Raw genomic sequence first — 27,987 nt, 5'->3', positions numbered from 1 at the left:
CATGCGTCAGTTCGACGTTCTGCGCGGCACAAAGGAGCAGGGCGGAAACAGTAGAGAAGCCGCGCGGAGGGAACTGATGAAGCTAAGAAGCTGGGTCGGGCGGAGGGATACGTTTCCATGGGAACGCCAGTCTAGCCAGTAAACCCTCGGACTTCCCCGCGGTGTCCCGCCCCCTCCTCTCCCCCTTTTCCTGTACCCTCCTCATTTTCCTTCCCTTCTCCCTCCCTTCTTTTCCCATACTAGGGACCCCCAACTCTAGCAATCTTACTATAGGTACCTCTAAGACCGGCGTTATGAAAGGCTGTAAAATTTAACCGCTGATGTTGCAGCTGTCGCCGCCTTTCTGCTGGGGGACCTGGCCTAAACTGCTGCTCAGTCATCTTTGAGGCTCATCAGAGGTAATCGGGAGTTTGGCCAGGGTGAGAACTCCAATGAACCCCGCCATTCTGTGTAGTGGTCTCTGCACCATGGGCCTCAAAAAGGAGTGGCGCCCCCAGGGACTGCACCGACCCTCCAGCCCCTTCAGAACCAATTTTCATCAACACGGTCCGAGTTCTTGGAGTCTGGGGGACAAAGGAATGGAGTACTCTGTTTTATTTTCCGGTGATACTGAAATTGTGCAAAAGCCCTAAATCCTTAAAGCATTCTAGCTAGTGGCAGTTATGAAATTATTTGCATTTGAAGCACACAGAGTTATTTGTGCTTCCTTTCTAGTGCTTTCTGCTTTGTATTATAGTATCACATCTCATCCACTAATACTCATATCCTGAGCACTGAGACATTGTTAAATTGTCTTTGACTAATAAGCCTTGCTGCTCAGCCACTCTCTTCATAAAATAAATGTAAACCTTTTCTTTAGATAGAATCACTGAAAAATCAAATTTGACTTGATTTTTTATTTTTATTAAGTAATATACAATGTTACATTAGTTTCACGTGTACAACATAGTGTTTGAACAATTCGTTATAGTAAGTACTCCGTGTTCACCATTAGTGACCATCTGTCACACAACTTTATTGCAATATTACTATACTTCCTATGCTGTATTTTTCAGTTTTGATTTTATACAATGTATCAGCCAAACAGATTCAACTTCTTTTTCACCAGCCACACAAACACACACACAAAAGACATTACATCATGAATATTTGGAATATATGAGTTGGATTGGTTCACATGAAAGATGAAATCCTTAGGTATTTGTAGTTTTATGTTTCTCATTTGTAACTTAATGTGATGTATATAGGTATGTGGTACAGAGTACAGGAGAAAGGAGATTTAGTTGGTGAATAAAGTATGGATCCTCTTCTGATAATGCTACAAATTCATATATTTTTTTCAGACTTCTCAAATTATGGAAAGTGTATACATTGCAAGAAAATTCTAGCAAGAAAATAGAAGTTCTATAAAATATGTTATAGTTGTTCTCTCTTAGTCTCCTTGATCTTTGTTATCTACTTAATGGGCAGGGTTCTTCTCAAAGGATTAAATGATAAAGATCTTTTTATATATCCCTGAAAGACATTATCAATCCTGTCAAGCCTCACTAATTTGACTTTCTTTTATTAAGAATTTATGAAAATTGTTGTGGGGCAAACTGTAGGTAACTTATTGAAAGATAGTACTTATTATACTATTAGGCCTCAGTAAATAGTTTTTGTTCTGAATACAAAGTCTGCTATACTAAAGAGAATTTTTAAAGTAATGGTATAAAAATAAGAAAAGAAACAATTTTCCAACTTAAACTGCTTTCAAGCACATTAAAGGAAAAGGGGTAAACCCAGACTGGCTTGCCTGCCTCTCTAGGTGCTTTGATAAGCTAATTGCATGTTATTTATCTCTATTAAAGGAGGGCCAGTTCTAGGCTGGGTTTGCTATCCTAGGCACCATGAAAAAACAATAGTCCCTCATAGAATTTCCACACACTATTATGCTGAACACTCACTCTGACACATAACCAGTTCTTTTCACTAAACATCAATCCAAATCAGGGAGATATTATTGTATGGAGTACTTCTATTCCTACTGATTTCTTTTGAAATCAGTTTCAGCCATATGAATTTTGCCTATAGGATTGTGTGTTCAATTAGGATGACGTTCCCAGATTTAACTGGAATATGAAAGCTACTTAATTCAATGAATATTCTAAGATTTCCTAATATGCAATTTTGAGTAATGCTTAACATGTTACTGTTGTTAAAAACTGATTATGTTATTAGTTTAGGAAAGGGTGAGTTCATTCTTAATCCTTTTACAGCAGCTTTCAAAATTTATCTGCTTTGTCTAGATTCAGTTTTTCCAGAAAAGCATTAAAGAAAAAGTTAACTCTATCATATTTTCTTCTCCATTTTAGTTTCACTTTTAAATCATTGCCACTATTTTAGCTTGCATGTGGAAACCTTAAAACAAAAACAACTTTAGACCTTTTGTACATGTACTATTTTTAATATAAAGAAATAGTCTGTACTTACAAACACTAGTCTTTTAATATGTATTCATGGATGTACTGTAAATTTATGTACTGTGGGTCAGTCCAAAGATCTGTATTCAAGTACAACTTTCTTTTTTTTTTTCAACATTTCATAATCTTCAGTTCTGTCTAGGATGCTCTTATGAAATTCTAGGAAGGAAAAATCCTCAGAGGCATGTTTATAATTCTTTCATATTGTATAAAGAAATTAACTTTTCATTAGCTAAGTACTGAACTACAGTCAGTACTGAAATATGGAGATGGGGTAGGGAGAGCAACAGTTAAAGAACGCTAGTGCCTTGATCAACTTCAAGGAGTGAAGAGCAAAAATGTGATGCAAGAGTGCTCCCCTGATACAAATAATACCTAAATGCGTAGTTTAGGAGTATAAAACAATCTAGGAAAAATGAGGCTTTCTGAGGAATGCCTGATTGTATTAACAAGTGTGAAACTGTAAAACCATCCAACCCTAACCAGTTGTGTCAATTAAGTTGCTCCTTCTCTAAAGAAGGATTAATGAAACTAATTAATGGTCAGCTTGTTGTCTTAACTAGGAAGAGCTAGACCAGTGTGGACAGCAATTCATTCAGCACAGATAGGAGAGAACCTATGTTATCAGCCAGCTCCCAGTTGTATTTAAAGATGCGCAAGACCATTGACTTCCCTTATTTAATATTTGGATACTGACCTTCTAGTCCCTGGAAATGAATATTCTCTACTGTAAAACAATAAAAATGATTTTTGTTCACGAATCTTTTCCTTAAGACAGGCGGTGGGTGTAGTGATGAAGAGGAGGAGCTCCTGGAATGTGCCAGAGTTGGGTTTGAAGCCGGGCTCCACTATTGGATAGCTGCCTAGCCTTGAGTAAGTAGCTAATCTCCGCCCACTTCAGCCTCCTCATCTGCAAAATAGGCTTTGATAGTAGTGGCCCATCTCAGAGAGTTGTTAGACATAGACAAGGTAAATCAGGCAAATAACATTGCCCACTGTCTAGCACATATTGAGTGCTCAAGAAATGTTAGGAGGAGAAGGGGGAGGAGGAGAGAGAGGAGCAGTGGTTTGATTAACCTTTGTCAGTTGCTCAAAGTTTGATATGACTTGGGTGCACTGACAAAACTGAAGTTTTGTTTGGGCAAAGCTGGGGAGAAGACCCTGAAATATGGTGACCAGCCTTACGTAGCTACTCCGAAGACATCTTTGTCTCTTCACTTACCGACCTCTAAGTGGAATTGTCACTTTTCTCCTTTGACCCTGTCCACAGAGACAAAAACAATCTGACGCATATAAGAAGCAACAACTCAGAAGAAGAAATTTTCTTCGTGAAAAGTATATCTACAGGAATCCGCAAATCAAATGCTGAAACCTTCTTAAAGGTTCTATGCAAGAGCATTTGTCTGTGGAATGGGGAGATAATGTATTCATGAGCAATGGGGAGATTGTTGCTTTTTATTACAAAGTTTAGTCTTTGCAGCTAATTTCTATAAGATTACACCTTTTTTTAAAAAGGCAAGTAGAAAACCTATTCTCAAGCCAGTGACAAATGGGTACATACACTGCAACTCAAATAGACGAGTTTAGACTGCATATGAAAGAAGTGGTTTGGAACACAGAGAAACAGGAGGAATTGTATTAAATCATTAGTCTAACCACTTCGTTTTTCAAATGAGACAGACCAAGAATTGTAGCATGGCGAATGCAGTGGTTCCCAAATCTTCCCACAAGGACTGTCAGAACTTTGATAAAAATATCTCCCAATTCCAGAAAAATTGGAAATATTGCCAACCACTCTTTCCTGAAAAAGCCATCTTTAATTCTGTGACTATGTCTTTCTTACTCTTTTAAATGTTCCTCTTCACATTTTTTTTTTAATTTTTTTAACGTTTATTTATTTTTGAGACAGAGAGAGACAGAGCATGAACGGGGGAAGGTCAGAGAGAGGGAGACACAGAATCTGAAACAGGCTTCAGGCTCTGAGCTGTCAGCACAGAGCCCGACGCAGGTCTCGAACCCACGGACCGCGAGATCATGACCTGAGCCGAAGTCGGCCGCTTAACTGACTGAGCCACCCAGGCGCCCCCACATTTTTTTTTAAATTTTTTTTTTTCAACGTTTTTTATTTATTTTTGGGACAGAGAGAGACAGAGCATGAACGGGGGAGGGGCAGAGAGGGAGAGGGAGACACAGAATCGGAAACAGGCTCCAGGCTCCGAGCAATCAGCCCAGAGCCTGATGCGGGTCTCGAACTCACAGACTGCGAGATCGTGACCTGGCTGAAGTCGGACGCTTAACCGACTGCGCCACCCAGGCGCCCCAAGAATGTGAAGTAATACAGTATATCTGAGGGTCAGTTTGGCAATACGTTGTGTCCTTTCTTTAATAAAGCACATTTATAGCCTACACACACACACACACACACACACACACACACACACACACACACTTTAGAATACATAGAATTTCATTCTTTCAAAATATCCTTTAACTTTTCACTAATTCAGATATAACACTTATAATTAGTATATAAGTTTTATTTTATTTATTTATTTATTTATTTATTTTTAATTTTAACTAGACTTCACGCCCAATGTGGGGTTTAAACTCAGGGACCCTGAGATCAAGAGTTGCGTGCTCTACCAACTGAGCCAACTGGACACCCCAATTAGTGTATAATTTTGATAATAGTACTGAATATGTTAGCCTGCGTGTTCTTCCTTTGGAAAAACATTCTCCAGCAATTTGCAAATCATTGGTGTAGAGTATAATTCCCCACAGTCCGTGATCACTTCTCAGCCTGTGTTTACAGCCATATTCCAGCATAAATATGGTGAAGTGGCAAAAGCGTTGAATTGGGAAGTCCGACAACATACGTTCTCATCTTTATTATTAACTAATCATGTTATCCTAGATCTGTCACAAACTTTCTGGGCATCATTTTTCTCTCATATCAAAAGAGAGCTCTAGCCCCAGATATCTTACTAAACGTTAGTATTCATTAAGCATTTACTATGTGCCAGACACTATACTAAGTATTTTTATTTATTAACTCTTTTTTTTTTTTCACTTTACAAATAAAACACAAACTGTTCATTTTGGGACAAACCTCTGCCGCTTTCCTTATGCTATTCTTATCCTTTAATATTAATATTCCTTGAGGGGCGCCTCAAGGGTGGCTCAGTCCATTAAGCGTCCGACTTGGGCTCAGGTCATGATCTCACGGTTCATGGTTTGAGCCCCACATTGGGCTCTGTGCTGACAGCTCAGAGCCTGGAGCCTGCTTCGGATTCTGTCTCTCTCTCTCTCTCTGCCCCTCCCCCACTCATGCTCTGTCTCTCAAGAATGAATAAACTTAAAAAAAATATATATATATATATATTAATATTCCTTGATTGTTCCTACAAACAATTCTACCTATGAAAGTCCTACTCATAGTTTATTTATTTATTAAAAAAAATTTTTTTTAAACATTTATTTGTTATTGAAAGAGAGACACAGAGCGTGAGCAGGGTAGGGGCAGAGAGACGGGGAGACACAGAATCCAAAGCGGGCTCCAGGCTCTGAGCTGTCAGCACAGAGCGCGATGCGGGGCTCGAACTCATAGACTGCAAGATCATGACCTGAGTGGAAGTCATTGGCCCAACCAGCTGAGCCACCCAGGGGCCCCACCTACTCATACTTTAAAAACTTAACTTAAATGTATCACTTCCTAGAATCAGGAAAATTAAGTGATTTGCCCAAGGTCGTCCAGCTACCTCTTTCATGAATACAGCCTGAGTTAATGAAAAGAGCAATGACCTGGGATTCAAAAGACTTAAAATTGAATCCTGTCTCTGCAATTTACTACTTGGTTCCAGAAAAATCACATAAATGCTTTATACATTCATTGTCTCATTTGTATTCATTCATAATATACATTCAAGGATACTTTGAAAAATGATTCAAAGCTAATAATCATAATACAATTCAAATTTTTGAATTATTTTGGACAGCAGGTTGTATATTCTGTATTTAGTTCAATTATTCCATTGGATCACATGGATAAGATTACTAACCATGTAAGGGTACCTGGCTGGCTCAGTCAGTAGAACATGTGATTCAATCTTGGAGTCATGAGTTCAAGGCCCACATTGGGCATGGAGCCTACTTAGAAACAAAAAACAAACCCCACAAACCACAAAAATATATCCATATGATATTAAATTGAAAATGTAAAAACTTTCTTAAATTATAAAAATAATTTACTTATGTTGTAGAAAATGGAAAATACAGAAAAGCAGAATGAAAAAAAATCCAATCTTTTGAAAAACAGAAGTTAGCTCATGCTGTACTGTTGACAATGACTGTGAGGTCTGCAGTCCCACTACCTAGGTTTGAATCCTGTTCCTACACATACCAACTATGATTTGGGGCAGGCCACTTAACTTCACTTGGACTCAGTTTCCCCATGCATAAAAGAGAAATGACAGTAATACCCACCTCATACCATTGTGAGAATTACATGAGATAAAGCATGCAAAACTATTACAAGCTTTTTTCCCCCTGATTATAAGTAATATGTTTATAGAAATTATATAAAATAGGAAAAAGCACAAATACCAGGCTATGAATTTTGTGAGGGCAGGGCGCAAATCTACCTCATTAACCAATGTATGCTAGTTCCTAGCATAGTCTTTATCATATAGTAGGTACTCAAAATTTATTGAATGTTGATAAGTTGATAATTATTGTTGATAATTATTGAATGTTGATAAGTTGATAATTATTGAATGTTGATAAATGTTATCCATAATGCCACCACTCTGATACCACCATTATTAATAATCTGGAATTTATAGTTTCAATTTTTACCTATGCATATATCACTTCTTTGAAAAAAAATTATATAGTTTTGCAAATAGTACATGTTATGGTTAACTTTATGTGTCAACATGACTGGTCCACACAGATGCCCAGAATTTGGTCAGACACTATTCTGGGCGTGTCTGTGAGGGTGTTTGGATGAGATTAACATTTGAATCAGTAGACTGAGTAAAGTGGATTGCCTCCCCAAATGTGGGTGGGTCTCATCCAATCAATTGAAGGCCTGAATAGAACAAAAGGCTGAGCAAGAAGGAATTTCTCCTATGTGACTGCCTGAGCCAGGACATCAGTCTTTTCCTGTCTTATGACTCTAACTGAAAAATTAGCTCTCCTTGGATTTTGAGCCTGCCAGCTTTCAGATTAGGATTTATACCATTGGCTCCTGGGCTTCAGTTTGCCTTTTACAAATCTTGGGACTTCTCAGCCTCCAGAATTGTATGAGCCAATTCCTTCTTTTATATATAATTTTATATATATCTGGTATTGGTAATGTTTCTCTGGAGAACCCCAACCAATATAGTGCATTACACCATAAACAACTTGCCAAGTCATTAAATACTCCACAACATTATAGTATTGGCACGGTATTCCATTTCATCAATATCCTCTCTTGTAAGAAATTTAGATTATTTTCACTTTTTGTATTATAAATAATGTTGAAGTGTATATAACTTTTATAGATATTTATGTACATCCCTGATAGTTTCTTTAGAATAATTCCATAAGTGAAATTGTTGGGTCAAAGAGTATAAAAAGGGGGGCCTGGGTAGCTCAGTCGATTAAGCATCTGACTCGATTTTGGCACAGGTTACGATCTCACAGTTCATGGGTTTGAGTCCCATGTTGGGCTCTGCACTGACAGCACTGACCTGCTTGGGATTCTCTCTCCCTCTCTCTGCTCCTCTTCCCCTCAAAATAAATAAATAAACATTTAAAAAAGGAGTATAAAAAAATATTAAAGCTTTTAAAACATGTTGCCAAATAGCTCTCCAAAATGGTTGTAGCATTTATATACCCACCAAGAAGTCCACAAAAGTACTTGGTTCTCTGCACCTTCATTAACACTGGATGAATTTTTTTAATCTGCCAAATTTCATTTTTAAGATGGGTATATAATTTTTTAATTTGTATTTTATTATTTACAATGAGATTCAACATTATGCTAATTGGCAATTCATTTATACCCTTTGCTGATTTTTCTGTTGGGGTGTTTTTTTTTAGTTGAGTTTTAGGAACTCTTACTATGTTAAGGATATCAATTCTTTTTCTTTTTTTTAATTTTTTTTTTAACGTTTATTTATTTTTGAGACAGAGAGAGACAGAGCATGAACGGGGGAGGGGCAGAGACAGAGGGAGACACAGAATCGGAAGCAGGCTCCAGGCTCCGAGCCATCAGCCCAGAGCCCGAGGCGGGGCTCGAACTCACGGACCGCGAGATCATGACCCAAGCCGAAGTCGGAAGCTTAACCGACTGAGCCACCCAGGCGCCCCTCTTTTTTTTTTTTTTTTAATGTTTTAATGTTTATTTATTTTTGAGAGAGAGAGCACAAGTGAGGGAGGGCCAGAGAGAGAGACACACACACAATCTGAAGCAGGTTCCAGGCTCTGAGCTGTCAGCACAGAGCCCAACGCAGGGCTTGAACCCATGGACCACAAGGTCATGACCTGAACTGAAGTCACTCAACCCACTGAGCCACCCAGGCACCCCAGGACAGCAATTCTTTGTAGTATTCACTGTTACATGTTTCTGAGTCTCATAGTTTTAACAGTTACATGGTTACTTCGTTTTAGATTTGTCTTAGTGTATATAAATTGAAAACTGTCCTAGCCATTCAACAAATGCTAATTTTGGGGCACCTGGGTGGCTCAGTCGGTTAAGTGTCTGACTTTGGCCCAAGTCGTGATCTCACAGTTTGTGAGTTCGAGCCCCACATCAGGCTCTGTGCTGACAGCTCAGAGCCTGGAGCCTGCTTCAGATTCTGTGACTCCCTCACTCTCTGTCCCTCCCCCATTTGCACTCTGTGTCTCAAAAATAAATAAACATTAAAAAAAATTTTTTTAATGCTAATTTAGTTTAATGATTGAGTGCCAATCATTGTACTTGGTGATGAAGATAGATATACATGATGCAAAAAGAAGACATATTTAAAAAAAAAAAAAAAAAAAAAAAAAAAATATATATATATATATATATATATATATATAGCAAGTGCTAGGATAAAGGTAAGCACAAGACATCATGGGAACACATAGAATGTTCACTTATCTTAGACTGAAAGAAGAGATCAAGAGACTTTCACATCATCTACATCTCTGCTCAAATGTGACGTTATTGGGGAGGCCTTCCCTGACTGCCCTACATAAAATACCAAGTACCTCACACCCCATCACTCTCTAAATTCCTCATTCTGTCTTAATCTGGTTTGCTCTTCTTTATAGCAAAAATCAACTGCTGACATGTTATTTATTCCTTTGTTTATTGTTTTCCATGGGAGCCAGGTCTTTGTTTTGTTCACTGCTGTATCCCCAGCACTAAGAACAGTGCTTGGTATTATAGAAGGAGCTCAATTCAGTCTGTATTGAATGAATGACAGAAAGGAAGTCTCTTGTATTTAGTGCAAGAGGTTATTCTCATCTTATCCAAGGCTACTCGTTCCTGCACTTGTGCTCTGTGCATCCCCCTCTGCTTTCTTTTCATTGAATTGTTCCTCTCTGTACCTTCAGCCTCTCCACCCAAGCCCCCTACTTGACTGATCTTCCTGGCTTAGTATTACTGTTCCCTAATCCATTCTCACTAGATTGATCCATTTTTTATTATTTTTTAAGATTTTATTTTATTTTTTTTTTAATTTTTTTAACTTTTTTTTATTTATTTTTGAGATAGGGAGAGACAGAGCATGAACAGGGGAGGGTCAGAGAGAGGGAGACACAGAATCCGAAACAGGCTCCAGGCTCTGAGCTGTCAGCACAGAGCCCGACGCGGGGCTCGAACCCACGGACCGCGAGATCATGACCTGAGCCGAAGTCGGCCGCTTAGCCGACTGAGCCACCCAGGCGCCCCAAGATTTTATTTTTAAGTTATCTCTACACCCAATGTAGGGCTCAAGTTTACAACCCTGAGATCAAGAGTTGCATGATCTACCAACTGAGCCAGCCAGGCACCCCACTAGATTGATCCTTTTAAAAGTAGACAAGCAGGGGCACCTGGGTGCCTGGGTGGCTCAGTCGGTTAAACGGCCGACTTTGGCTCAGGTCGTGATCTTACGGTCCGTGAGTTCGAGCCCCGCGTTGGGCTCTGTGCTGATAGCTCAGAGCCTGGAGCCTGTTTCGGATTCTGTGTCTCCCTCTCTCTGACCCTCCCCCGTTCATGCTCTGTCTCTCTCTGTCTCAAAAATAAATAAATGTTAAAAAAAAATTTTTTTTTAATAAAATAAAAAAAATAAAAGTAGACAAGCAGATGGGGTGCCTGGGGGACTTAGTTGGCTAAGCATCCAACTTTGGCTCAAGTCATGATCTCACAGTTTGTGAGTTCGAGCCCTGCATTGGGCTCTGTGATGACAGCTCCGAGCCTGGAGCCTGCTTCATATTGTGTCCCTCTCTCTCTGCCCTTCCCCCACTCATGCTCTGTCTCTCTCAAAAATAAATAAACATTTAAAAAAAATTTTTTTTTAAGTAGACAAGCAGAGGTGCCACTGGCTCAGTCTTAATTCTGGCTCAGGTCATGATCTCACACTTGGTGAGATTAGAGCCCCATGTGGGGCCCACCATTGAGCCCCACATCGGGCTTTGCACTGAAGGTGCAGGGATTCTCTCCCTACTTCTCTGTCTCTCCCCTGCATGCATGTGTGTGCTCTGGGGTTTGCTCTCTCTCTCTCCCTCTCTCTCTCTCTCTCGCTCTCTCAAAATAAACTTAAAAAAATAAAGCATACATTTTTTAAAAAATAGACAAGCAGACAGGTAAAGACATTTCAGGTAGAACATTTTAGGCACAAGAGTGATAGGAGGATGACTCCACCTCTATCACCAAAAGCTGTGGGACTCCCACACACAGCAGTCTACATCCCACACCTCATTTAAAACAATTTGAAAAACAAAATAAAATAAAAAATAATTTGGCAAGCACCTGCTATGTGCCAGACTATGGGGTTGGGGGGAAGTGTATAGAATAATATTGAGTATTGAGTATTTCCTATGTATGCCAGGTACTGTCCTGACCGCTTTACATATATTAATTTACCTAATCCTGCCAACCACTCTTTGGTAGAAGTACTATTATTCCCTATTTGCACGTGAGGAAACAGAGGCACAGTGAGGCCAAGCAAATGGCAGAATCAGGATTCAAACCTAAGCAGTCTAACTTCACAGTCTGTGCATTTGACCATGCTAGTAACAAGCCTTGTTAAAGAATGTCCAGGGTCATTTGGAAGACGAGAGGTACTGCATTCAGCAAGTAGATCTGACAGGGTTTTGGAGGGGGAAAAAAAGAGAGAGAGAGAGAGAGAGAGAGAGAGATCTAATGTGGATGATAGTATCAACCATCTAGAGAGGGAATACAAGAGTTGGAGGAGGAAGAGATGGCCTGTTAGGGATCAATAAATAACATCCCTTTTCCTGCCTGAGTTCAGAACCAATGGGATCCAGATGCAGGAGTCAGGCAGAAGGACACCAAAACATGACCTTTTTGATTAACTTGATCGTTACTGTGATTTCAGACGTGATGGGCTGCCAAGTGGGCTCGCTGATGCTTTACCCCCTAATTAAACAGATTTGCCCACCTGGTCCCAGGCGCAGCTGGAGAGCAGAAAAGACAGGCTTCCTGGTTTTTGGTTTCAGACTTTGAACAGGCCAATTCCAGAAGGAGGAATTCAGAAGGCATAGAGCAACACTGGTCCAGGTTCTTTTATCTGTTCCCAGTCAGAAGTCAGCCCAGAATATTCCTCTAGCAGAAAAGTCCCCTTATGAGAACATCAAGAACAAGGAGTTTGGGGGGGAGCGGGTAGGTGAAATAGGGAGAGGTTAGTGAAAAACAATACAAAATTTCAGTTATAAGATGAATAAGGTTTGAGGATCTAATGTATAACATGGTGACTAAGTTGATAACACTGTTTTGTGTAAGTGAAATTCGCTGAGAGTAGAAAAATGTTCTCATTTCCCCCAAACCATCATGTTACATACTTTAATTATCTTCCAGTTTTGTCAGTTTTACCTCAATAAAACCGAGGGGGAAAAAATAGGGAGTGTGTCAACTATAGTCAAACATGTTTCTTTTAAAGGGAAGGAGCCTTCCTCCATTAACATTTCTGAAAATGTGTATTATCGACAAAAGAACTCTTTTTGTTTGCAAATGATTTGCTTCACATGTTTTCTATATATTACAAATGCTTTGACCTTTTCAGAAGTACTTCTTCTAGGTAAATAAATTATCTTCACACACACCCCCCCCCCCCCTTTGTCTGGCATAGATGAGAATATCCTAATGCTACACCCACACTATTAGTTTGTCTGCCTCGGTTGTAGCAGTGACACTTCGGGCCGTGGAAGAAGTGAGCCCAGTCGGGAGAGCAGGAGCTACCCTCACTGCAGCCACATCGCTCCCCTTCAAATATTTCCCGTCTCAAAGTAGGGAAGCAAAGATGTCCGTTACTGTAAGTAAAAGAGAAAATGATAAAGGGAATGACTTGACATCACGTGTCCTGAGTAAGACAGAAGGTGACGAGGAAAAGTTTGAAGATGCCTATGAAATGATCCCTGTGCCCACAACCATGAACCTAAAATCTTCCCTGGAAGAGTGCACAACTGGATTGTATTTATTTCTAAATAACAGATTCTCAGATGCCATAAATCTCATTCATCCGTGGTCGAAAACCAGCATATACCATGCTCTAATCTATAATATCCTTATGGTTGTCAAGGCCGTTTTGACTTTTGATCCACAGGATATACAGACTGGAATGGCTACTGCAAAGGAAGCTTTGAAAACCTGTAACAATTTCCGAAGAAAGTCTAGGATGATGAATTTTTCTCATCTCGTGAGTAAACAGGGAATAAAGACTATCAAAGAGGAGGAACTGCATGCTGAAGTCTGCTACGCGGAGTGTTTGATTCTGAAATCCACTGTCACATTTATACAGGATGACAGTATGCTTGGTTGCCTTAAATGTGCAATCAACATCGGGTTAAGTTACCAAATATACAAAGACTGCCAACAGGTACTGACACAGATGCCTAACAACCACAGCAAAACCTACAGACACCTGGTTGAAGGAGTAAAATTTGGACTTGGAGCATTCAATCTGCTATTATCACTTGTGCCACCAAAGACACTTAAACTACTCAATATTGTTGGATATTCTGGTGATAGAGAGGTAGGCTTGACTCTGCTTCACGAGAGTGCATCCAAATCCCATATAAATAATATCTTAAGTGTTTTGACTCTAGTCTTTTATTACACGTACATCTGTGTAGCTATTGGTGCTGAAAAGGGTCACAGTTCTGCTGTAGAGGATCTCTTCCTAATCTACCTCCAGAAATTTCCAAACTGTGTCATACTTAAATTTTTTCAGGCACGTTTTAGTATGCTGAAAGGAAATTTTGAAAATGCCCGGTTAATATTAGAGGAGTGCATTTTTGTTCAAAATGAATGGAAGCAGGTTCATCACCTCTGTTACTGGGAACTCATGTGGTGCCACATCTTTCTGCGGAATTGGAAGCAGGCTCACCACTACGCTGATCTACTGTCTCGTAACAGCAGGTGGTCTAAGGCAATATACATGTACAGTAAAGCTATGCTACTCTCCTTGCTCCCTTCAGATTCTGTGAAATCAGTGAGTGAGGATGTAAGCTCTCTCTTCTTGAAAGTGGATAGCCTGAGAATCAAAATTTGGGGAACTTCTGTGCCAATAGAAAAGTTCATCGCCGAGAAGGGGCAGCGCTACGGCACCACCACAGGCTGGTTTACAGCACAGCCCATTCTGGAGTTCATTTACGCCTGGAGTGGTTTCCGAGTCATGAGCAAAAAACTTGACCTTATTTCAAGCTGGCTGTCGATAATTGATAAAGGAGAAGACCTCTTACGAAAAAATCCAAATACCGAGTATGGCACAGATGACATAAGTCTGTTAAATTTGCTGAAAGGTCTGTGCCTGAAACATTTGGGCAGATATTCAATGGCTGAGCGTTACTTTAATCGTGTCCTTCAGAAGGAGAAATTGTTAAAATATGACCACTATTTGGTGCCATATACTTACTACGAACTAGGAATTCTCTACTATCTAAAAGGAGATTATGACAGTGCAACAAAAAACCTAGACAACATAAAAAACTACAAAGACTATTCCATGGAAGCTCGATTACAGTTTAGGGCTCACATAGCCCTTGAACAAATAGCTAAAGAAAAGTGATGGTTTTGACACAAAGCATGGTTTTGTTTATGATGCGTGAAGTAGCTGCAACCAGCAAGAAAACAGGTAGAAAAATCATTTCTTTGTGGAAGAAATCCAAGGAGAGACAGCTGCTAAGAATCTGATCAGTAACAAGTAAGAAAGGGATTGGCCATTACTTTTCCCTCTTTCCTTCTCCATACCTATAAAATGCAATGTCTTAGACTGGCAAATGGAGTGATGCCCATTCTTGAAAAAGAAAAGGCAAAGGATGTATAGTTGACCGTTGAACAACATGGGGGTTATGGGCGCTGACCCCACGCAGTCAAAAATCTACGTATAACTTTTGACATCCCCACAATTTAACCGCTAATAGCCTACTGTTGACCAGAAGCCCTGCCAATAACATAAACATATACTTTACAGGGCTGTACCATATCAAACAAAAAATCCAGATGTAAGTGAACCTGCACAGTTCAAACCTGTGTTGTCCAAGGGTCAGCTGTACATTATAAAGTAAACCCTCCCTTGGAGCACATGGGTGGCTCAGTTGGTTAAGCGTCCGACTTCAGCTCAGGTCATGATCTCATGGTTTGTGAGTTTGAGCCCCACGTCAGGCTCTGTGCTGACAGCTCAGAGCCTGGAGCCCGCTTTGGATTCTGTGTCTCCCCCTCTCTCTGCCCCTACCCTGCTCATGCTCTGTCTCTCAATAATAAAAGTTAAAAATTAAAAAAAAAAAGTAAACCCCCTCTCTTATATGTTATGAATTTCTCAATTACATTAGATAACATTTTCAAAAACTCAAAAAGCATTTTTTAACCTCTCACAAGATAATGTATACAACTTGCAAATAAAACATGAAAAGTAGCTACACTGGGAATCCCAGTGCCTTATACATGTTTTTACACTCAAAAGAAAGAAAAAAACATTTAAGGTCTTTACTGACATTTCAAAACAATGATGCACTGAACAGCACAGACTCTGACTGGTTTTCCCTCTTACACAGTAATTTTTTTTAATGTGTATTTATTTTGAGAGAGTGCAGGCATGAGCAAGGAGGGGGCAGAGAGAGAGAGTGAGAATCCCAAACAGACTCTGTGCTGTCAACGCGGAGCCTGAGTGGGGGCTCAATGCCGTGAACCGGGAGATCACGACCTGAGCTGAAATCAAGAGTCAGATGCTTAACTGACTGAGCTTACACCGTAATTTTTAGTGGCTTTTTATAGCAGAGAAGATATTTTCCTCTGTGTGATCAGTAATCTGTTTTACCTTTTTCCCTAGGAAGCTCAAAAATGGGTCTATAATTTGCCATAGAGTAGAGAAGAAAAAGCCTCCCCCTTCGCGCCCCCCTCCCCCCCCCCCCCCCCCCCCGCCAACTCTTTGAAGATACCTGGAGGAGGAGGGGAGAGAAGATAGATAACACTGGGTAGGAAAAAAGAAAAGGCTAGTCCTATGGAGGGAGATTTGAGTTACTGCCCTGCCCTCCCTCAGTTACCCTCCCTAAGATATAAGGAGCTACAGCTTAATTAAACGTGTGTGTCTATCCTGTTGCTGTTGCCAGTGGGCTAATCTGAGAGTATATAGCAGCTGTAGGCATGGGGCTCAGTATTGCTTTACCTGCCTTGGGGATAGACCATTCAATTTCCAGAGCATTAAATCTGACAGTGTGTGTCCTCCCTTGGAAAATCACCCTTGGAAACAGACCTTGCTGGGAAAGTCTGGTTTGCTAAAACACATGAGTGAAACACATTATTTTAATGCTTTGGGTGTCCCAAGCAATCAAATGGAACACAATGAGGAGCTAGTACTTAGATTTAAAAAGCTGACTTTGAAAAGCACATTCCTCATTAACTAAAAATAGACTTTTACACATACAACTGTGCTGGGGTGCCTGGGTGGCTCAGTCGGTTAAGCGTTCGACTTTAGCTCAGGTCATGATCTCACGGTTCGTGGGTTCGAGCCCCAAGTCGGGCTCTGTGCTGACAGCTCAGAGCCTGGAGCCTGCTTCGGATTCTGTGTCTCCCTCTCTCTCTGCCCCTCCCCTGCTCACACTGTCTCTCTCTGTCTCTCAAAAATAAATAAATGTAAAAAAAAAAATTTAAAAAAAATTTAGATGTACAACTGTGCTTAAATTATGCCCCATTGTTTAGTTAGTATGGTATAGTGGTTAAGAGGGCAGGCTTTGATCTGATTGCCTGGATTTGTATCCTTGCTCTGTCACTAGCTAGCCACATGCTCTTGGGCCTCTGTGCCTCAGTGTCCTTTGCAGGGATAATAGTTCCTATTTCATGTTTTTTCTGTGTTCATTAAGATTGAGTTAATACACGTTTATTATTACTAATACCACCAGTAGTAGGAATAATGATACACTGTTCCTCAGTGCAGAGGATTTAAGTTACTTTCTTAGAAACAGCAAAGGTCCCTTTGTTATCTGCTTTGCCAATCTAAAATTTGACCTGTTAATTTGCTTTTTCTGTTCTTGGTCACTTATGAAATAAGTAACTCTCCACCTAAATAATGGTCTTGTGATTTGTCCCAACTTCTGCCAAGGAATAGCAAACTTATTAATTGGTTAAATAAATACATATTGAAAGTCTACTATTTTTTTTAATGTTTATTTTTGAGAGAGACAGAGAGAGACACAGAGTGAGAATGGGTGAGGGTCAGAGAGAGAGGGAGACACAGAATCCAAAGCAGGCTCCAGGCTCTGAGCTGTCCACACAGAGCCTGATGTGGGGCTCAAACTCACAAACCATGAGATCATGATATGAGCTGAAGTTGGACGTTTAACTGACTGACACACCCAGGCATCCCAAAGCTTTCTCCTCCTTTTTTTTTTTTAATTTTATTTATTTATTTTGAGAGAGAGAGAGAGAGAGTGAGAAAGAGAGCGGGGATGGGCAGAGAAAGACAGACACAGAATCCTAAACAGGCTCCATGACGTCAGCGCAGAGCCTGATGCAGGGCTTGAACCCATGAACCCTGAGATCATGACCTGAGCCGTGATTAAGAGTCAGATGCTCAACTGACTGAGCCACCCAGGTGCCCCTAAAACACATTTAAATAAATTATTTATTTGTTTTCCCAGAGAAATACCCATGTTGCTGAAGATCTTTATTACTATTATTTTTAATGTTGATTTTTGAGAGAGAGAGACACAGAGCACAAGCGGGGGAGGGGCAGAGAGAGAGGGAGACACAGAATTCAAAGCAGGCTCCAGGCTCCGAGCTGTCAGCACAGAGCCTGATGGGGGGCTCGAACCCATGAACCATGAAATCATGACCTGAGCTGAAGTCGGATGTTTGACCAACTGAGCCACCCAGGTGCCCCTGAAGATCTTTATTTTCTAATAAAGCTTTGAGTCTCAGTATCAGAATTGTTTTCTATGTATAATGTAGGGCTCACACAAATTACAGTGACAGAGAAGTGTTCTCTGTCAGCTGTGGCCCACCATTGTTTTTAAAAAGTATATTTATTCTTTTAATTTACATCCAAGTTAGTTAGAATATAGTGCAATAATGGTTTCAAGAGTAGATTCCAGTGATTCATCCCCTATGTATAACACCCAGCGCTCATCCCAACAAGTGTCCTCCTTAATGCCCCTTGCCCATTTAGGCCATCCCCGCACCAACCGCACCAGCAACCCTCAGTTTGTTCTCTATATTTAAGAGTCTTTTATGTTTTGTCCCCCTCCCTGTTTTTATATTATTTTTGCTTCCCTTCCCTTATGTTCATCTGTTTTGTATCTTAAATTTTACATATGAGTGAAATCATGATATTTGTCTTTCCTTAACGAATTTCACTTAGCATAATACACTCTAGTTCCATCCATGTTGTTGCAAAGGGCAAGATTTCATTCTTTATGATTGCCCAAGGCTTTCTCCTTAGGAGGCTTTGCCTTTTTATTTCAGAAGGGACAGCCTTCTGGGGGATTTCCATGTATATCTCACTGGCCAGAAGTATTCATATAGCCATCTATCTGCAAGGGAAGCTGCAGATTGAGTTTTAGCTTTCTTCTTCTTTTTTTGTTTAATTTTCTAAAATGTTTTTATTCATTTTTGAGAGAGAGAGACAGAGAGACAGAGCATGAGCTGGGGAGGGGCACAGAGAGAGGGGGAGACACAGAATCCGAAGCAGCCTCCAGGCTCTGAGGTGTCAGCACAGAGCCCAATGCGGAGCTCAAACCCACGAACTATGAGATCAGCACCTGAGCTGAAGTCGGGCACTTAACCGACTGAGCCACCCAGTGACCCTGAGTTTCAGCTTTCAAGCCTTATTAGGAGGTTGTGGGAAAGGACTATTAAATGAAGCAACCTACAGTAACTGCCACAACACATGTGTAAATAACAATAAGCTACAAAAATGGTATGAAAAGGGCACAGATGAGAAGGAGGCAAGTCAACAAGACCAAGGAATCACCTAAAAAAGACTATGGAAATCCAACAGGAAATCTTGGAATTGGCATTTCCTTGGTAAAGCTTTCTGGCGCTTAAGTGGCCCAAGAGTTGACTAGACACATCCAAGGCTGGTTCTTACCACAAGAGATTAAGGTATAATTTACTCTGCTAATTTATTTATTTATAGTAGGGACTATTCCAGAGTTGCAAATTCAATTTCCTGTGGGATCAGGCAGCTGATGTAAACAATATAGAGCAGCCAAACAAAAGCAATAAAAGTGGTAGAAACTAGTGAGGAAGAGAGAGGAAACCTATATAAAAACTTCCAAATTAAAAAAAAAATTTTTTTTAATTTAAACTGTGCAGATATTAAACTATCTGCATGTCCTGATATGCCCCCTAGTTTGTGATTTCTGGTCTATTCCTTTCTATTGATTAGAAAGTGCTCATTTCCCTCTCAAGAATCACCTCTCCTGATCAACACTGTGTCTAGAAAACCAGCATGGGGGAGTCACGAGGCATGGGGAGCATCAAATCAGAACAAGAAGGCAGATAGTTTTAGGAAAATCTATTCCGGGCCAAGCTGAGACCTGATGAAGTATATCAGTTCCCCACAATAGGTATATTCCTCTGGAAAGTCCCTGCTTGCAGATTCAGGGTCTTTGAGAAATACCTCCCAATCTTCTACTTACTGACTTTCTTCTTTTGTGCCTTCTGCTACCAACCCTGGGGTATTGACTGTCCCAGTAGGGTCTAATATAATTAAGTTTCCATTTACTAACATAAAATCCCATTCCAGTCCGGCTTCCAGAGAATACAACCAGGTCACTCAGTTTGGAATTTCGGTCATCCCCACATTCTCTGGTTATCCAGATAATAGATGGTCTCTTTGTACAAACGAGTCACAGATCGAATCACATCCATTTTATTTAACATTTAGGGTTAGTTTATAAGAGCTTGGAGGAGAGACCTCACTGTTGCCTTCCTGTGCCATAAAAACAAATAAAGTGTTATTGAAGCATTTTTAATTCTGTGAAGAAATTTCTTATCTAGTTTAGTAAATATAATAACTATGTGGAGGCCTGAGATCTTGAAAAAACAGAGGAAGGAGGGGTTATTATTGAATGAAGGAAAGAACAGAGAGAAGATCTGTTAACAGATCAAAGTTCTCAACATGCCCTTGCCCCACTCCAATCAATCACCAATCCAGTTGATTTTTCCCTTGAAGCATTCGTTGAATCTACTCCTTTTTTCCCTCTTTTTCATTTCCACTGCTATCAGGTTGTGTCCTGTCTGGACCACTGCAATAATTTTTAGGAGCTCAGTAGTCAACATCTTTAGCTCAGGTCAATCAAGAGTTGAATGCTTAACCAACTGAGCCACCCAGGCACCCCAGAGCATGCAACTCTTAATCTTGGGGTCATGAGTTTGAACCCCACGTTGGGTTTAGAGATTACTTAAAAAATGTACTCCAAAATCTAGAACACGCAATTTTGAACTTGGCAGAGGAAAGGGTTGAGAGTGTGTGTATGTGTGTAGGTTTGAGGGGGAAGCAGATACTAGGAAGAAGACAGAAGAAGAGAAGGGGAAGAGGGAGAAGGGTAGAGAATGTGAGAGAAGGGACATCAACTGGTAGGAGGGAGGCACCAGGGAGACCAAGAGTAGGGGTTGACGGGGAAAAGGAAATGGCACATGTGAACTTGTTGAGGGTGGACTACAGACAGGGTCTCTCTGTAAACCTCCATTAGAAGTGGGCAGGCTCAGTCTGTTATAAATCAGCGATTCCAATAGGCAGATGCTGTGAATGATTCTTTAGTTTATCCAGAGGACTAAAGGGAGAGGGGAGAGAAGGGAAGGAAACTGCCCCAGTCACATCAATTTAAAAGGAGTAATTTAAGCTTGAAGCTAGCTTCCAAAGTCTTTCATTCTGCAGGACAGTTAGAAGGCTTCAAATACAAATGATCAGTTGTCACAGTTGGTTCAAGCTCTTTTGGACTGAATTTTTATGAGGTCAAACGTTTCATTTCACATTGTAACAACTGGTATTAAATTAGCTCTTTGTAGATTTATAGAGGACTTTAACTGGCATAATCTAATTTAATCTACTAAAGCCACATTAATATAATCAGCCAATCATTCAACGACTCAAAGTTGCCAAAGGATTATTTGAAACGATGGCAATAAGAAACAATATACTTTAAGGATTATGTGAACTCAAATCCCAGACTGTAAGGGAAAAGCTGACTAATTTTTTTTTTTTAAGTTTATTTTTTGAGAGAGAGCTGGAGCAGGGGAGGGGCAGAGAGAGCTGAGGAAAGAGGATGTGAGGCAGCCTCCGTGCAGACATCGGAGAGCCCAGTGTGGGGCTCCAACTCAGGAGCCCGGAGATCACTAGCAGGGAGGTCATGAGCTGAGCCTAAATCCGAGGCTTAATAGACTGTGCCACCCAGATGCCCCAAGCTGATTTTCAATGTTTTCTACATCGTGGTTTGATAGGCCTCTAATTCAGTTTCTGTAAATCTCCCTTGGTGTTCCCATTTGCAGAAACTCAATGTTTAACACCTTGTACCATTTTTCAGGATCACAGTTATGAAAAAAATTCCGGACTATGCCAGGAGCCACCTAAGTCCCTGAACATAAATCTGCGGCAGAAGCGAGTCTTTTCCGCTTTTCTACTGGGGAGGGGGGCGGGGGTTGGAGGAGAGGCTGGGGCTTTCCCACTGAGAGATCTGCTAGGTGGAAATTCATCCCGATCCTGTGCTTTATTCTTTCTGGCTTCTGCAACTCCTGCGGGACTATAGCAAGGGCACATCCCGAAGGAGCAGAGGTATTAACTGCCTCACACCAGCGGAACAAACAAGTCTCTTGGCTCTATCGCTCTTCTCCAAGGCACTTTCACCTCACACTTCTAAAGCTTTAGGATTTACCTAGAGGGTTCTTGTGCTTCGATTCCACGGCAAGGGTGCATTTCCATGTCTACTCTCAATGAGGACCGGGCACGAGACTTTTCCTCTTTAAAAACAAAAGGTTGAAATGTCCATCGTGGCAGTGAAGAGGGGTGGCTCTAGCGAACAAGGAGCCTTACTTTCTTATTATACAAAAATCTCAAGTCCCGCCCGCATCCTGCGCGCGGCTTTTATCCCCCCACGCCCGCCGACTCCCTCAGACCTCTAGGTGGGACCAAGGTCAAGGACTACAAAACAGAGACTTCTGGGGGAAGGAAATGGCGCAAAGCATGCTGGGTTTAGACGGCGCCGCCGGGGAGACTCCTTCCTTACCGCGTGGTCGCTGCGTGCCTTTCGCTGTCAGGAGCTGTAACTGGTATATTTCTCGTTTGTCGGGATTAAACGTTAAACACCACCAGGTTTGAGTGCTGCTCTAAGTATCGTGCAGCTGCAAGCTAGGTCAGGGAGTCTGCGCTCTAGAGCCTTCGCTGCTGCCCCCTGGTTCGTGCATCTTCCAAACAAAAAAGAGGAAATGGTCACAAATCCGAGGCCTCTCCCTGGCGGGATCCAGCGGAGAAACAGCCAGAGAGAGCGAGTGGGTGGATATCAAAGGAGTTTTGTTTTTCAGGTTTGGCTAAAAGTGGTGTGGAGAGCAGACAGAGTTAAAGGGTGTGAGCATCTGCCGACCGGAGTTCAAAGCCAGGGCGAAGGCCATCTGGAGTGGTACTGGGTAGTCGAATATAGAAGTAAGCCGGATGAGTTAGCCCCATGGCAACTCGGGATCTCGGATCTCGTAGCTTTCATATTGAATCGTGAATATCAGCTATTTCCTGATATGGAACTTGAGGCAAATCACAAGATGTTCTCTCTGCCTAGCATAGGGATTGGGGCATTTGCTTGAGTGGAACATATATATTAACCCGGACTGGTGGTGGTTTTTGATCTAGTCAGCTGGCAGCCATGAATGAATGGATGAAGAAAGGCCCCTTAGAATGGCAAGATTACACGTACAAAGAAGTCAAAGTGACAGCCAGTGAGAAGGATTATAAAGGATGGGTTTTAACCACAGACCCGGTTTCTGCCAAGTGAGTATGGGTCCTGCTTCTCAGAAATCATAATGACACCCCTTTGTGCTGCCTATATGTTATATCCAAACTAAGGAAGTAGATAAATGAAAGCCATGTAAGAATTCGCGTGTAAGAATTGTACTGTCTTTAGGGGCGCCTGGGTGGCTCAGTTAAGCCTCTGACTTCAGCTCAGGTCATGATCTCACGGTTCATGAGTTCAAGCTCCGCATCAGTCTCTGCTGACAGCTCAGAGCCTGGAGCCTGCTTCAGATTCTGTCTCTCTCTCTCTGCCTCTACCCCGCTCACTCTCTATCAAAAATAAACATTAAAAAAATTAAAAAAAAAAAAAAAGAATTGTATAGCCTTTGAATCTAAGTGCTGTTCAAACTATGGATTACCCTGGCACCAGCTAGGTTTGTAGAAGTGAGACACTTTTTTGTTCCTACGTTTTTATTAGAAAATCTCAAACATACATAAATGTAGAGAGAATAGGATAACAGACAACTAGCTTTACCTTTCCCTTCTAAATATCTTTAAGCACAGCTCATTTAATTTTGTACATAAATGCCTCAATGTAACTTTTAATAGATAAGAACTCTAATAAATGTAACCACAATACCATTATCATTTTATTCATAAATACATCAATGTATCTTTTAGCAGATAAACTCTTTAATAAACACAATAACATTATAATACCCAATAAAAGTAATAATAACTTTATTAACAGTCATGTTGAGATTTGCCTGGTTGTCTCAAAAGTATCTTTTTATATTGGTTTATCAGTTTGGTTGATAACATCTCTCAAGTATCTTGATCTGTGACTGTGCACTTTCTCTATTTAGTTTTCTTTTTTTCCCCCCTATTATTTTGGAGAGAGGGAGAGCAAGTGAATGGGGAAGAGGGGTGAAGGGAGGGAGAATCTTAAGCAGTATCCATGCTAAGCGTGGAGCCTGACTCGGGACCCTGGGATCAACACCTGAGCCGAAATTGAGAATTAGACACAACCAACTGTGCCTCCCAGGCACCCCATCTTTTTAGTTTTCCGTGTCATTTATTTGTTGAAGAAATGGAATCATTTGTCTTACAGAGTTGAACACATTCTGAGTTTAGCTTATTGCATTCTCACGGTATAGTTTATTTCATCCTCTGTATTTCTATAAACTGGGATTCATATCCAGAGGTTTGATTAGGATCAGATTTGTTTCTTGCAAGACTACTTTAAAGGTGGTGATACACACACACTTTTTAAATTTTGGAATGATTTTAGATTTATAGAAAAGAAAGTACAGACAGGACCCATCTACCCAGCTTCCCCTGATATTGGTATCTTAAATTAATTGTGGTACATTCCTCAAAACTAAAAATTTACATTAACTAAAGACCTGTCATTTGGATTTCAACAGTTTTTCCACTAATCGTTTGCCTTTTTTCTGTTCCAGGATCCAATCTAGGATCCCACATTACATTTAATCATCATGTGTCCTTAGTCTCTGATCTGTGACAGCCTTTCAGTCTTTCCTTGTTTTTCGTGACCTTGACACTTTTGAAGAGTACTGATGAGGTATTTTGTAGAAGGTCTCTCAATTTGGGTTTGTGTGATGCTGTCTCATAAATAGCCTGGGGTTATAGGCTTTGGGAAGAGTACCACAGAAGTGAAATCCCCTTCACATCACATTGCATCATATCATGTATTTTATTTAGTTAGGATTTTTGCATTTGTATTCATGAGTGAGATTAGCTTGTAGTTTTCTTTTTTTAATTATCTCTGCTTTTGGTATTGGCCTCATTTAATGAGCTAAGGCACAGTCCACCTTTTGTAGTCTCTAGAAGAGTTTGGTTAGATTAGAAATGTTTGGAGCTGGCTGGCTCAGTCAGTTAAGCGTCTGGCTTCGGCTCAGGTCATGATCTTGCGGTTTGTGAGTTCGAGCCCCGTGTCGGGCTCTGTGCTGACATCTCGGAGCCTGGAGCCTGCTTTGGATTCTGTGTCTCCCCCTCTCTCTGCCCCTCCCATGCTCGTGCTCTCTCTCTGTCTCTCAGTAATAAATAAATGTTTCAAAAAAAGGTAAAAATAAATGTTTGAACCTTGGAGCACCTGGCTGGTGGAGCACGCGACTTTTGGTGTTGGGGTTGTGGGTTTGAGCCCCACGTTGGGTGTGGAGATTACTTAAAATTAAAATCTTGGAAAAAAAAAAAAGAAATGTTTGAACCTTAAAAATTGTATATAATTTGTTGGTAAAACTGACCCTTTTTTCCCCCCTCTTATGGGAAAGTATTCTTAAATACTTACTCAGTTTTTATTAATGATTATAAGATGATTTATATTCTCTTTTTCTTTGACTCAGTAGTAGAAATTTATATTTCCCAGGAAGTTTTCTGTTTTAATTTTCAAAACGATTGACATAAATTTGTTCCTAATACTTTATACTGCCAATCTTTGCTGCCTTTTTTCTCCATTCTAATTAATCTTGCTTGAGTTTTATGAATTTTACATGTTTATTTTTTCTTAAAAAAGTTTTTTATATGTAATAAATAAAAAACTTTATTTGTGAGAGAGAGAGAGACAGAGCATGAGCAGGGGAGGGGCAGAGAGAGAGGGAGACACAAAATCCGAAGCAGGCTCCAGGCTCTGATCTATCAGCATAGGGCTCTATGCAGGGCTTGAACTCATGAACTGTGAGATGACCCGAGCTGAAGTAGGGCACTCAACCAACTGAGCCACCCAGGTGCCCCTACACGGTTTTGTTTTTTTTATCTTTTTGTTTTTTTCAAAGAGCCAACATTTGGCTTTGGTGATCTTGTTATTAACTCTTTTATTTTCTATTCCATTAATTTTGTGTTTTGTTATTTTCTTGGATCTACTTTGAAGGTGAGTTACTCAGTTGTTTTTGAACTCTGAAAGTTAAGTCTGTGCCCTTTCTTCTTTTCTAATATACGTTTAAGCCTTTTATAACTCTTTAATGCTTTAACTGCATTCCCCAATGATTTAGGCTAGACAGAAAGTTTAGATGTGAGGCGCCTGGGTGGCTCAGTCGGTTAAGCATCCGACTTTGGCTCAGGTCATGATCTCACAGTTTGTGGTTTGAGCCCCACGTCGGGCTCTGTGCTGACAGCTTGGAGCCTGGAGCCTGCTTCGTATTCTGTGTTTCCCTCTGTCTCTGCCCCTCCCCTGATCCCACTCTGTGTCTCTCTCAAAAATAAATAAACGTTAAAAAAAAAAACGTTTAGATGTATAGGACCCTCAGTGAATACTTATTGACCAAGTACAAACATTTGATGGTGAGAGGATTAATTTTAAACAGGGAAGTTCTTATTCCCTAGTTTCATTACCTGTCGGGGCTGGTGATGCCTCTCATTCCACTGCTTCTTCCATAGATTTATGAGACTTTAGGTTTTTCTTTTACAAATCTGCTGTGAACTTACTTTTCCTCCAAAGTATCGTCCTCGTGAACTTCCTAGAAGGTGGCAGCATATCTGTGACTGGAATTATGGGCCATGCCGTGCAGACTGTTGAAACTGTGAACGAAGGGGAGCATGGAGTGAGAGAGAAGCTGGCACATTTGTTCATGTCTGGAGACTGCAAGGCATACAGCCCTGAGGACCTGGAGAAGAGGAAGAACAGCCTCAAGAAATGGCTCGAGAAGAACCACATTCCCATCACTGAACAGGGAGATTCACAACGGACTCTGTGTGTGGCTGGGGTGCTGACGATAGACCCCCCGTATGGCCCCGAAAATTGCAGCAGTTCTAATGAGATTATTCTGTCCCGTGTTCAGGATCTTATTCAGGGACATCTTGCAGCTCCCCAGTGAGAAGCCAAGAACTGTGGATGAGCCGATTGAAATAAGACTTCATTTTTATTTTTTCCTTCGTGAAGTGTTTGGATGTTAAGTCCATCATATTACAAGACTTCAGAGGCACACGTGTGTCGTGTGTGAGTTTTCATTCTCTGTTGTTTTGGTCAAATCAAAGATGTGGATTATGAGTGCTAATAAATAGGTAAACCACACGGATAGTCTCACGTGCAACAAAATAGCACAAGGACCCTGAGACCAAGAGTTGCATGCTCTTCTGACTGAGCCGGCCAGACACCTCAGTGTCCTTCCTTTTAATTTCAACATACAGGTGTCTAGTTTGTTTGTTTGTTTGTTTGTTTTTTAAAAAAAAAACCTTCAGAGGCTCTTGCAGGGGTAAATTATGCTCTTGAATTTATTCAAGTAAACTTTATTTCTCTATTGTCTTGTTTCTCCTGTGTCCCAGTTTATCTTTGTATCCTGAATTCCCAGGGTGGCTGGCACATAGCACCTGCTTAAAATAAGTTGGTTATATTGAAATTTGTGAGCATAAGTGTGGGAGGATTTCCTGCAACCCCAATTTGGGTCTCAAACTAGCCGTGTAGCACACATTAGTTATAAACAGGACAATCAGCCTCCCTGTTAACTAATCAGGTTGCACGCTTCAATTAATCCATTTTAGCCATGCTTACTGTGGAAAAGGATGGTATAAAGATTTGTGGGCTAGAAATAATGGGGACAGCTGGAGTTTAAATGGGAAAGTGCATAGGTGAATTTCAGAGACAGAAGGGCGGCATTAACAAAAATGTCTATAATTACGGATTGTTTTGTGTTGGGTCTATCATCAATGGATTAGTTTCCTCCTCATATGGGATAGTCCCTTGGTGCCCGTGTACAGCATGGCCCTTGATTTGTAAAGACATCTGTCTTCTAAAGAGCATGATGCATCTTTGACATTTAGTCTGGTAATCTTGCTAATAATTAAGTCCTAAAACCACCTGCTTTGTTTTTTCAGTTCAAACGATAGGAGAAGGGTTACTGAGCCTAGAAATCATAGTTCCTAGGTAAGCTTTATGT

General features: G+C 40.7%; 2 protein-coding genes across 6 annotated transcripts; both read left to right on the top strand.

The window, feature by feature from the left end:
• Positions 1–3: 3 nt before the first annotated feature.
• Positions 4–14,940, top strand: LOC109265620 (tetratricopeptide repeat protein 39B-like). Of its 4 annotated transcripts, none has more exons than XM_019447007.2 (3): positions 4–398; positions 3,241–3,335; positions 12,791–14,940. In XM_019447007.2, exon 3 carries the CDS (start codon positions 12,962–12,964, stop codon positions 14,726–14,728), a length of 1,767 nt encoding a protein of 588 aa, XP_019302552.2. In that variant the 5' UTR covers positions 4–398; positions 3,241–3,335; positions 12,791–12,961; the 3' UTR covers positions 14,729–14,940. The 4 variants fall into 4 exon arrangements, with proteins under 4 accessions (XP_019302552.2, XP_019302543.2, XP_019302559.2 ...); XM_019446998.2 differs by having other exon boundaries at positions 3,237–3,335; XM_019447014.2 differs by having other exon boundaries at positions 4–419.
• Positions 14,941–22,324: 7,384 nt separating this feature from the next.
• GEMIN6 (gem nuclear organelle associated protein 6) lies at positions 22,325–27,361 on the top strand. 2 transcript variants are annotated; one of them, XM_019446960.2, is made up of 3 exons: positions 22,325–22,425; positions 22,997–23,134; positions 26,553–27,361. In XM_019446960.2, the coding sequence occupies exons 1-3, from the start codon at positions 22,328–22,330 to the stop codon at positions 26,926–26,928; spliced, it is 612 nt and encodes a 203-aa protein (XP_019302505.2). In that variant the 5' UTR covers positions 22,325–22,327; the 3' UTR covers positions 26,929–27,361. The 2 variants fall into 2 exon arrangements, with proteins under 2 accessions (XP_019302505.2, XP_019302515.1); XM_019446970.2 differs by having other exon boundaries at positions 22,360–22,425; positions 23,001–23,134.
• The last annotated feature ends 626 nt before the right edge of the window (positions 27,362–27,987 follow it).

The sequence above is a fragment of the Panthera pardus genome, unplaced genomic scaffold, assembly GCF_024362965.1.
Source record: "Panthera pardus isolate Hobbes unplaced genomic scaffold, ASM2436296v1 HiC_scaffold_26, whole genome shotgun sequence".
NCBI classification, from domain to species: Eukaryota; Metazoa; Chordata; class Mammalia; order Carnivora; family Felidae; genus Panthera; species Panthera pardus.
This window is presented reverse-complemented; position numbering and strand designations above follow the sequence as displayed.

What these genes read in the sequence shown, in the direction of transcription:
- LOC109265620 (XM_019447007.2), top strand. Translation starts at nt 12,962, where the DNA reads ATGTCCGTTACTGTAAGTAAAAGAGAAAATGATAAAGGGAATGACTTG.
- GEMIN6 (XM_019446960.2), top strand. Translation starts at nt 22,328, where the DNA reads ATGGCGCAAAGCATGCTGGGTTTAGACGGCGCCGCCGGGGAGACTCCT. An exon ending in GCTGTCAGGAGCTGTAACTG is followed by an intron (nt 22,426 to 22,996) that starts GTATATTTCTCG and finishes TTTTTGATCTAG; the next exon opens with TCAGCTGGCAGCCATGAATG. An exon ending in ACAGACCCGGTTTCTGCCAA is followed by an intron (nt 23,135 to 26,552) that starts GTGAGTATGGGT and finishes TTTCCTCCAAAG; the next exon opens with TATCGTCCTCGTGAACTTCC.